Consider the following 11,465-nt stretch of genomic DNA (forward strand, 5'->3'; position numbering starts at 1 on the left):
GCCTCGCGGCCCCGTTGGGTGGTAGGCATGTGTGCACACATGCGTTCCCGTGCGGGAATAAAACACGCCAAGCCGGCGAACGCACAATCACACACACACACACACCCCACGCCGCCGTCCGCGGCCCCGCACTCCCGTGGTTGTCCGCTTTCTCTCCTAGATGGAAATAAGCCTTCCCCGCCTCCGCCCGGGACGCCGTCCGCAGACACCGCCGGCGAAGCCGTGGACCCCGCTCACGCGTGCAGTGTTCTTAAGCAGCTCAGAACCATGTACGAGGAAGGCCAGTTGACAGACATTGTAGTGGAAGTGGATCGCGGGAAAGCATTTTCCTGCCATAGAAACGTCCTCGCTGCCATCAGCCCCTACTTCAGGTAAAAGCACGGAAATGACACCCAGGAGGTTGTTTCCTGCAAAAGGATAACAGTCCCTATTTTTTTCTTTTTCTTTCTTGTTTTTGACTTGTGGGATTCTTCTAGAATGCAGGTGTTTGTTTGTTTGTTTTAAGTTAGTATGTTTCTGTTTGTTTGTTCCAGGTAAATGACCAGAAAATCTAGAATTGTGCTGCCTAGTATGGCAGCCATTAGCCACATGTGGCATCGAAACTTTATTTAAAATCAAACACAATTAAACACTTCAGTTCCTCAGGCACACTGTCCACTTTAAATAGTGCTCAGTAGCCACATGGAGGCAGTGGCTGCCACCTGCACAGCCCAGATAGGGCATTTCCATCCCTGAAAATGTATGGGGCAGTGCCGGTCTAGAATTCGTTCCAAACATTTATCCATGATGCATACTCCTTTAGTGCATGTAACTCTTTTAGAGTTTAAAACATAATAAATAGCCTGTTCTTTTGAAAAGAAACTACTATTAATAGATTGTTTTACTGCCTTAGGGATAAAAGCAGTGAAATAAAAATAAGTGAAATGTAGTTTTCTGTGTACCTTATGCCCCAGACAAATAATTATTTCTAAGATTTTGAAGCATTTCAAAGCTAAGTTCTCATTTTCATTTATATCCATCTTTGTATAAAACTTTGAAAAGTTAAATTTTAAAACTGGAGTCTAAAATATAATTTCATATTCTAAGAAAAGATCAGTGATAAAGGCAGCTTCCTGCTTGAGTTTAAGTTCTTTTGTTTCAAATGCTCTTTTTTAAAAAAAAGAATCCATTCAATGTCCAATAATGTGCATGAATGAACAGGAAGTAATTTTCTCAGCCACACACTTTCCTTTTGAAGGTGCTTACCTTTATAGGGCATATAGCAGTGTAGTGTTCCACATGGTAGTTTCTGGTTCCTGTTTCTCAGAACACAGTTAAATATAGTCACTTCCCCCTTGCTTGTGATGTAACCATTTAGACTTGCTAAGGTAGGTCATTGGACTATTAAGTATTAACCGTCACAAGGTAGTGAGCTGGAAAGGAAAAAAAAGACACACACAAAAATTATGAAGTTTGGGCTGGTAATGGAAACTATTGGTGAGATTCACTTATCCGGAGTATCCATTAGGTATGGTTAGGGTATTTATGCATAAAAATATTGAAATATATGTCATAATTAAATACTTATCAAGCTCTGGGCTAAGCTTACTTTGCATATATTGCTTTATATCATGTTTAAAACTCTGTCTCTGCATAGTTGTTATTCCCAATCTACATTTGATAAAACTGAGGTGAGGGTGCAGGTTAAGTGGCCTGTCTAAATCGTCTAGGAAGTGGCAGAGGTTGGATTTGATTCCAGAGCCAGGCTTCTTAGTCTCTATATGGCTTTTAAGAGTGTGGGTCCTCTTTAAAGTTGCCCTTCAAAAATTTTTATTACATAAGATTTAAATAGTTAAAAAAAACCCAAAACATTGAACTTCAAAGTGAAAATGTCTGTGCCTTACTGAAATGTTATACTGTCCTATATCATTGAATGTCATACTTAATTAAAATTAGTTTTGAAGACCTAGACAAATCACTTTAAAAGAAGTATGCTATAATACATTTTCTTAATTTCTAAGAAATTAATCTCTGAATTTAAATGAAGATATTTGGCTAGAACACTTAAGGATTAGGTTTTTTCCTCTTGCTTGTCGTTTTTGTACAGAAGTTTCTTGGCACAGTGCAGTTGCTGTGAAATCTGAAAAGTCATACTTAATGGTTTCTAAGTCTTGCATCACTGGTGGAAGCATTAGAATAGCTTGGAATCTGGCATGGCTGTTTCATGATCCCAGTGACTTCTCAGAATTAAAATTCTATTATTACAAAGGCTTTGCTGCTCAGGGTTTTGTGTGATGAAGTGCTTCTGCTTTACACAGAGTTTACGTAAAGCACCTGTTAGAACCGAGGAGCGCTCCTCAGGTGTCACACTGCTCCTGTTGGGAGACCTGCCTGTCAGGTCAGCAGTGGTTCCCATGATAAAGGGACCTGGACCAGTGCGCTCCTTTGGGAGCTCATCTGTGCCTAATGAAGGGCGTTATTTTTCTCTTTAATTGGTAACTGTGTCGCTGAGTTTTTCAGCACCTGAATTGAAAACCAGCTCATACATGGGAACATCTAGTTTTCAGTCATCAAAAAAAGCCTGTGTGATATTAAACTAACATTTACATTGTAGAAGTAAAAATAGGACTCGAAGATGGTTAACCCAGGCAGCAAGCTGGGTCCTTGTGATACCTTGTATACCTCCAGGATTTCTCAGATTGCATTTTTAAATTCATTTGATGGAGACCCAAAGGACTGGAAATCCTCCTAATTAAGAATATTTTCCTTAGCATGACACTTGAAAATAAAATGGGAGGTGAATGGGTCTGTATAGTTAACTTTATCACCAATGTTAGGTCAATTTTTTTCAATAGACATCTAGTCAGCATTCTAGGGCATGCAGTCCCTTTTTGAAAAGGCTTTTAAAAGAGCTTTGGATTTGATTTTTATATTTTGATTTTAAGAGCAGCTTTGAAAGAAACCTTAAAGGAAGAAAAGAAATACAAATAATGTTTGTAAATAACTAATACTTAAAGAGCCAAGCTTTGACTATTTAATGTTTAGGCCAAGAAAGGCCCATAAATGCACAGATATAAAAAAACAAAACAAAAGCTTGACCTCAAAGGCAAAAGTTTTGGGTTTAAAAACCATTATCTCCAAGAATCAGTTAATTCCTAAATTCCCTTTAGAAGTAGACATTATTATCAGCCTATCATAATCTTTATTCACACACAGATATAATAGGTAAAATATGGTAACTATGAGAATATTACGTATATTTTTTTAAGAAAAGGTTTTCAAAATGTCCAAGGGTAAGTCATGCTCTGTATATTCCTTATTATGAATAAGGAAGCATGCATGAGATAGTTTTAAATACAAGTAGGTAGAAAATAAGAACTTATGAAGAGTGATTTGTTTTTCTAAGATGAAAATTATAAAGATATATTTTGGGCATGAGTTGCCTTGTAAATTTCCCCTGGGACATGAGAAGTTTTGCTAGACAGTCTCTATATGCTAATACACCACATTAACACCCTGTAAGTGTTAAACTTTCTGACTGGCCTAGGGATTTAAGATCTCAAGTCCCCAATGCAACTTGACCAGAAGCCTGGGTAAGAGTTCTAAGGAATAGAAGGTGTCCTGGAATATGTTGTCTCAGAGCTGGCATAGAGTGGACTGATCCCGGTAAGATTTTCGAGATTAGTCAGACTACATTTTTCTGCTAGATGAGCAACTTTAATCCCCATTCAGAATATCAGGAAACACATTAGGAAATATTTTTCAGTTTCAAGGGTTATGTCTGTGGTAAATTTATACTGCTAAATATTTGCCACCATAATTTTTATTTATAGAGCACATATAATATTAAGTATTTTTTCCTTTGTAGATCCATGTTCACTAGTGGCCTTACAGAAAGTTCTCAAAAAGAAGTTCGAATCGTCGGTGTTGAAGCTGAATCAATGGAGTTAGTGTTGAAGTATGCCTACACCTCCAGAGTTGTTCTGACAGAGGCCAATGTTCAAGCCTTGTTTACTGCAGCTAGCATCTTCCAGATTCCTTCCATCCAAGACCAGTGCGCTAAGTATATGATCAGTCATTTGGACCCACAAAATTCTATTGGGGTTTTCATCTTTGCCGATCATTATGGTCATCAGGAACTCGGATATCGATCAAAAGAATACATTCGTAAAAAGTTTCTGTGTGTCACCAAAGAACAGGAGTTTCTCCAATTGACAAAAGACCAACTGATAAGTATACTAGACAGTGATGATTTAAACGTGGACCGAGAAGAGCATGTTTATGAAAGCATTGTAAGGTGGTTTGAATATGAACAGAATGAAAGAGAAGTGCACCTTCCAGAAATTTTTGCCAAATGCATACGTTTTCCTCTAATGGAAGATACCTTTATAGAGAAAATTCCACCTCAGTTTGCACAGGCTATAGCCAAAAGCTATGTAGAGAAGGGACCATCCAATACTAATGGTTGTACACAAAGACTTGGAATGACTGCATCTGAAATGATCATATGTTTTGATGCTGCCCACAAACACTCAGGAAAGAAGCAAACAGTGCCTTGTCTAGATATAGTCACAGGAAGAGTGTTTAAATTATGCAAGCCACCAAATGATTTAAGAGAAGTTGGGATTCTTATATCACCAGATAATGACATTTACATTGCAGGAGGATACCGGCCAAGCAGCAGCGAAGTATCCATTGACCATAAGGCAGAAAATGATTTCTGGATGTATGACCATTCCACCAATAGGTGGCTATCCAAACCATCCTTACTGCGAGCCAGAATAGGCTGCAAGCTGGTGTATTGCTGTGGTAAGATGTATGCCATTGGAGGGCGTGTTTATGAAGGTGATGGGAGAAACTCACTAAAATCTGTGGAGTGCTATGACAGCAGAGAAAATTGTTGGACAACTGTTTGCGCAATGCCTGTTGCAATGGAGTTCCATAATGCTGTGGAATACAAAGAGAAGATCTATGTTTTACAGGGTAGGTGCCTAAGTGGCTTAGTTCTTCATGAAAGGGTAGCAGGTAAAGTTGTCAAATTGTGTTTCACTTATGTTCTTGTTGTGTTTTGACATCATTTGGAATAAGTATTTTTGAAAGCATTCTTTAATAAGTAGTAGTTTAGTATTTTTGGAGGACTATTTCTAAGAGCTGTTTTTAAGACTTGAAACAAGGAAGCAAGGTTGATACATGACCTTTTTTTGCTCTTCAATAATATATAATCAGGAGATGTAGCAACTATTTTTCTTATGGAACTTAAAGATTAGTTTAGAAGAGAAAGAACAAAGCATTAACTAAGGATATATTAATCAATTACCCAAGAATTTTGTATAAGCTTTATGATTGCAAAGGTTACAAAGTTTTAAATTACAGCCTTCCAATTTTAATTTCAGTGCAGTTTATTTTACCTTCCCTGATACGTTGTTTTCAGTTTTTTTTCCACTGGAAACTGAGATGTCACCTTTTTCTTACCTTTAACATTATAAATAAGAGGGAATATTCAATATACTTAGCTTTTTAAAAGATTTTAAATGATATAGGAGAGGTAGAAAAAGTGACTAGGTGAGAATAAATAAGACATTTGTTCCAAGGTTCTGATTTGAGATTACTAATGTTTTCCTTATGTTTGGGTTTACACATTTTAGTTGTTTGAATGTTGAATGCAATGTCAATAATACCGTCATCCTTATCTCTCTTCTGTGTTTCTTAATTGCTTACATATGAATGTTTTCTGTACTTATGACTTTAATAAAACAAGAAAAAAGGGGCAACTTTTTTGTAGATACACATGAGTTTTTAGTTCTTATCCTCTTGTTTTCTTTAAGTTATGTTCTTTGCTCTAATCCTTTATTTGACTTAAATTTTCCTAGCAAAGCTTGAACTTACATATTTAAAGTTCAGTAAAAGTTAATTCTCCAGGAGTAGTACTCTCTAGTGCCTTATTTTAGTTGAGAAACACAGGCATGACTAAGGTTTGTTGGTCTTGCCGAAAACTGGGATATAAGAATGGATGTATAATCTATTGAGTGTGGTTGTATGGGTTGTAGCATCCAGTATGAGGAAGCTCTCTTTACATGTATTTTGGTCTTACTGGCTAACCAGTTAGTTGATAAATGTAGAATTAATTGTAAGACACTCAAATTGGAAGGTAAAGGTTGTATATTAATATAAATACTAAAGCAAAGTAGCATTGAATTAATAGAATTTCAGAGCTGGAATGAACATTGTTTGATCCAAGATTATATTTTATATAAGAGGAATCTGAGGCTCTGAGGATTTTCTTAACTGCCCATCATTGCTTTTAATTTATTAAAGTGGATTTTAGATTGTAAAAGTCAACTTTCTTTTATGTATCATCTTTGCTTTCCATAAGAAATTTGTAGAGGGGTAGTACACGTTAGAAAGTTTTAATTCCTATATTCTTTACTAAGAATCCTGTTAGAAGTTCATTATTTAAGGGCAGGTGATGTGCAAGTGAAGGCAGGGAGTTTAACAAGCTATTTTAAGAAAAATTGAAATTACAGCATCACTATTAAGCAGACAGTTAAATTTGTAGATCAGAGTAAACCTAGTTCAAAACAGTTTTCAAGGAGAAGCTCAATTTAGAAGTAGGTATTTCTAATCTAAACAAAGTCTCTTTATATAAATAAACTTGACATGAGTAGTCAGAAGCTCATGTAGGTATTTAATCTGTTCATAAAGGGTTCAGATTTTTATATCAAGGATTTTATAGAAATGTTATAATTAGCTAAACTCTTATAAGTCTTCACTAGTTGAATTCTTTCAGACATTTTAATATTAGCAGTCTGACTCAGCACACCCTTTTACTGTTAAAATAGAATTGAAACAGACTCAAAGTCACCTCTATAAACTATGTGTGTGTTTTCTATCATGTAAAGCATGTTTTCACCTGTTGAATATTTGTCTTTGCATTATGGCGATATTAAAATGAACACGTAAGTGCACCATAGACAAATCTGAACAATTTCATGTATTATCTTCTAATTAAATAAATAATGAGCAAATAAATTTATAGTGGCTTATTCTTGATCAAGCTATATATATACTTTGACCTCACTGACTAACCATCTATAATAATCAAAGCATAATATGCTAATTAGACCAGAAGAAATGTTATAATTAGCTAAACTCTTATAAGTCTTCACTAGTTGAATTCTTTCAGACATTTTAATATTAGCAGTCTGACTCAGCACACCCTTTTACTGTTAAAATAGAATTGAAACAGACTCAAAGTCACCTCTATAAACTATGTGTGTGTTTTCTATCATGTAAAGCATGTTTTCACCTGTTGAATATTTGTCTTTGCATTATGGCGATATTAAAATGAACACGTAAGTGCACCATAGACACAAATCTGAACAATTTCATGTATTATCTTCTAATTAAATAAATAATGAGCAAATAAATTTATAGTGGCTTATTCTTGATCAAGCTATATATATACTTTGACCTCACTGACTAACCATCTATAATAATCAAAGCATAATATGCTAATTAGACCAGATGTCCTTTTGGACGAAGCCGAGGCTGCAAGGGAAGCCAGTGCTGGCAGCCTGGGGAAGGAAGGCCTGCTCTTGCACAGCCTCGAGTTAGTAATAATGCTTCTGTAGAACTGGCTTAAAATAAACTTTCTGAATATATAATTGGATAGAATAAATGGAAACAAGGTCTTTTTTTTTTAGTTTTTTAGCTTATCTCTTTCAAAGTTTTATTGATTTTTTCTAGAAAGAGGAAGGAAGAGAGGAAAGGGAGCAGGGAGCAGGAGGGAGGGAGAGAGAGAGAGAAAGAGAGAGAGAGAGAGAGAGAGAGAAACACTGATTTGTTGTTCCACTCATTTATGCATTCATTGGTTGCTTCTTGTATGTGCCCTGACCAGAGATTGAACCCACAACCTCGGCGTATGGGGACAACACTCTAACCTTTGCTACTTGGCCAGGTCCAAACCAGGGTCTTAACTATTGTTCTGCCATCAAGCCAAAATCACTCCTCACCTCTCCCCATTATGAACACTCCCAATTCAGGCTGACTATAATATTCTGTGTTATGTTGTGCCATGGAACAAAGAAGTTTTAGGCTATTTTATAAATAATGTATCTCTGGAGATTATAAAAGCAATATTTTAGAAAGTGAAATATTTGAAAAATTGTTTTTTAGTCTTCAACATACAACCAAAAAGAGACATGTAAATGTACATAATCTTGTTTTCTCTTTTTCTTTTTTTTTTTTTTAGGAGAATTTTTCCTCTTCTATGAGCCTCAAAAAGACTACTGGGGTTTTTTAACCCCTATGACTGTGCCTAGAATCCAGGGCTTAGCAGCTGTATACAAAGACTCTATCTACTACATAGCTGGAACCTGTGGAAATCATCAACGCATGTTTACTGTAGAAGCCTATGACATTGAGCTAAATAAATGGACTCGTAAGAAGGACTTTCCATGTGATGAATCCATCAATCCATACCTTAAACTGGTACTTTTTCAGAATAAACTTCATTTATTTGTTCGAGCTACTCAAGTGACCGTTGAGGAACATGTCTTCAGAACCAGCAGAAAAAATTCTCTTTATCAATATGATGACATCACTGACCAATGGATGAAAGTATATGAGACCCCAGATCGGCTCTGGGACCTTGGCCGGCATTTTGAATGTGCTGTTGCTAAACTCTATCCTCAGTGTCTTCAGAAAGTACTTTGAGTAGCCGGCCTTAGTGAGCTCACTGACATCTACTGCTTGAGGAAACAGTCTTTCAGTGGTATAAGAAGTGCTGTCAGTATTTAAGAAAGCTGAGAGTTTGTGCACGGAGTGAGTGCTCTGAAAGATTACAGTGTAGGGAGGGATGTCTTTTCATCCTTGTGATGTTTTCATTTCAGTAGCAAAAGGTAACAAAGTGCAATTATCAGCTTTTTTTTTTCTGGTATAAAAACAATCATTTTCATTCTAGAATTTTGTGATAGTCTCTGAGATACCAGATGAATTAATAACTATGCAGTCTTATAAGAGCAATTAGGTATTATTGGTTAGAGTCATCCAAAATAGTGTGTGATGTGACTTTTTATTTTAAATACGGGTAAAACTCTGAGGCAATATCACTAGGACTTTAGCTGTGACCTCTCCAACACAGAAAAGCACTAACTTAGATTCTCATTTTTAATATATATATATATATATATATATACATATATATATATACAGCTTTCAAGTGTACTGAGATTTAAATGTGTTCTGTTATTAGAGTACATCGAAGGGAAAAACAAATCATCTCAGAAAGAACTTTCAGTCTAATTATTTCATAATATTATTTCCCATATAGCTTTAAATTAAGCTGAAGTTTTAAAGTAGCTGTTTTCTGTTGATAACTTTTTCACGTGCTAACACTGTCTTATTTTAAAAATCCTGAGAAGGGTTCACATTCACAGGTGGCTGGTGCTAGCATAATAAGTTCATTCGTGTGTTTAGCTAGACGAATTTCAATGGTCTGAGCCTATGCCTACCTTTCAAGTTGGTACGAGTTCTCTGGCCATCATACTTTACTGTTGAATTCTTGTGATTTCACAAGATCCTCTACTTACATGATAGCAAGATATGGCCAGTTATTGGTCTAACTCAGTCTTAGAATAGTGAGAAGATTGAACATAGTTTGCACTAACACAGGCCATTTTGTTACCTGACCTCCTTTTCCATCCTCTACTTGTCTAGTCTTAATCGGTACAATGAAAGGTAACTTATTTCTGTTCTGCACAGAGCATAATGTGAAGTTTTATACCTACTTTTAAAATTCCGTTTTACAGAAACAAAACTCGTGCAGTGGTTGAATTTAATGGCTTTTAAGTTACATGTGACAATTAAAACCTCATTTTCTTTTTAATTTTTGCACTTAACAGTGATAAATATTTTTACATTGAAAACTTTGCTCTAGCTGAAGTTGATTGAGAAGGAAAGAGTGAGTGAGTAGGACCATAGCATTATAGGTACTAAATCATGTTTCATATTTAACAGATGAATTTCTAACAATCAGTTAGGAATATTCACATAAAGGACAAACCAACTCATTCATAATACCTTAGGTAGATATTTGGATCAGTAAGTTATTTTTTACTATGCCTAGAATAATCAGTAAAGGATACAGGTATAGTGCAGAGTCTGTCCTCAACTAGAATATTTTGATTTTCTTAAAGAAAACAAATTGGCATGGTTTGTATTAGAAACTCTTGTACAAATTGTGATGTGATACTGTGAAACAATTTTAAAACATTGCCTCTTTGCATCACATACCTCGTTTTTCAGAAACTTTCCAAACTTAGACCTCTACTGTAGGAAATGTTTTCTGAAGAAGAATTCAAAGTAGACAGGATTTATAGAATTAACATTTTAAAATCTAGCCTTGTGAAGCTAGATATGTGGTTCTTTTTCTTACTGGCCTTGAGAATGTATATATAATCTCTTTATAAACTTTGTCAACCAATAACCTTTTTTTCTTCCCAGTTTTTCCTTCATCTTTATGCTGTTTGGGGACTATTTCTGTTGAGTTTTTTCAAGCATCTTTAAAGTGTTGCATTGCAAAGGAGAAGAAAAAACAGAAGTAATTAACTTTTGCAAGAGATGTTCATGTAATTTATTTTGAAAGCTTTGTTGAGTATCTAAGATTTCCTGATGCTTTTTGACAATCTTCTGTATTTATTTAGGAAAAATACGTTACTTGAAAATATGACATAGAACGCTGAGTTAGTAATTTACATGTGCCGTGTGACCAATAGGAGTACAACATGCTGTGGTCCCACAATAGATTTTTTTTCTGTTGATCTGCACAACAGTTGATCCTTTTACTATAAAAATTTATGTTGGGAGTGTGATCTAAGTATAGTGTGTCAAAGCCAAGGTTTAGAATTTGCTACGGGAATAGAATATATGTTGAATTTTGTATGAATAACTATTTGTTTAAGTTATATAACTAGGATACTTTGCCACTTTTTAAATGATTTGGATATGAAACTAAGATGACTAAGAAAACTAAGATGAGTAATATGTGTGAATATATGTTTAGATAGTGAAGGTACATTTGCATAGTATGTTAAGAATATAAGTAAAATGCACAATGGGACCGAAGAATTAAATAAAATAAAGGTCTAAAATATGCCTGTCCCACTTTAACTTTGTTTTTACATTTGAAGAACATATGTAGCACTTTCCTATATATTTTTTATACATTAAAAACTGGACTTGGTATAACTATATTATAGGAAAGTTTTAATTGTATTCTTTAGTTTCCCATCTTTGTTTTCTGTTATCCTGCAAAGTTGATGCATAAGATCAAGCTCATCTCATTGGTGCATGAAAAAAAGTGGAAGTGATCCGCAAGGAATCAGATTCCCTGTGTGAAGCAGTTTAAATGTCATTCAATGTTCAGTGCTCAGGTATGTAGTAAGTACTGTAGTCCTTTGGGGGCAAATGTGTAGATATTTTTAAAC

The 11,465-nt window shown here is 35.2% G+C and overlaps 1 protein-coding gene across 5 annotated transcripts in view; it reads left to right on the plus strand.

Annotated features, from left to right (window-relative positions):
* Positions 1–10,891, plus strand: part of KBTBD8 (kelch repeat and BTB (POZ) domain containing 8) — an 11,420-nt gene extending 529 nt beyond the window's left edge. Inside the window, exons 2-4 of one of the 5 annotated variants that reach the window (XM_005860801.2) lie at positions 161–371; positions 3,848–5,004; positions 8,231–10,891. In XM_005860801.2, coding sequence (XP_005860863.1) covers positions 161–371; positions 3,848–5,004; positions 8,231–8,694 — 1,832 coding nt within the window. In that variant the 3' untranslated portion in view covers positions 8,695–10,891. Of the gene's footprint in view, positions 1–6; positions 372–3,847; positions 5,005–8,230 lie in introns of those variants that run through there. The other 4 variants (XM_005860802.2, XM_014535235.1, XM_005860800.2 and 1 more) reach the window with 4 other exon arrangements.
* Positions 10,892–11,465: the final 574 nt, after the last annotated feature.

This window comes from Myotis brandtii, unplaced genomic scaffold (genome assembly GCF_000412655.1).
Source record: "Myotis brandtii unplaced genomic scaffold, ASM41265v1 scaffold140, whole genome shotgun sequence".
NCBI lineage: Eukaryota > Metazoa > Chordata > Mammalia > Chiroptera > Vespertilionidae > Myotis > Myotis brandtii.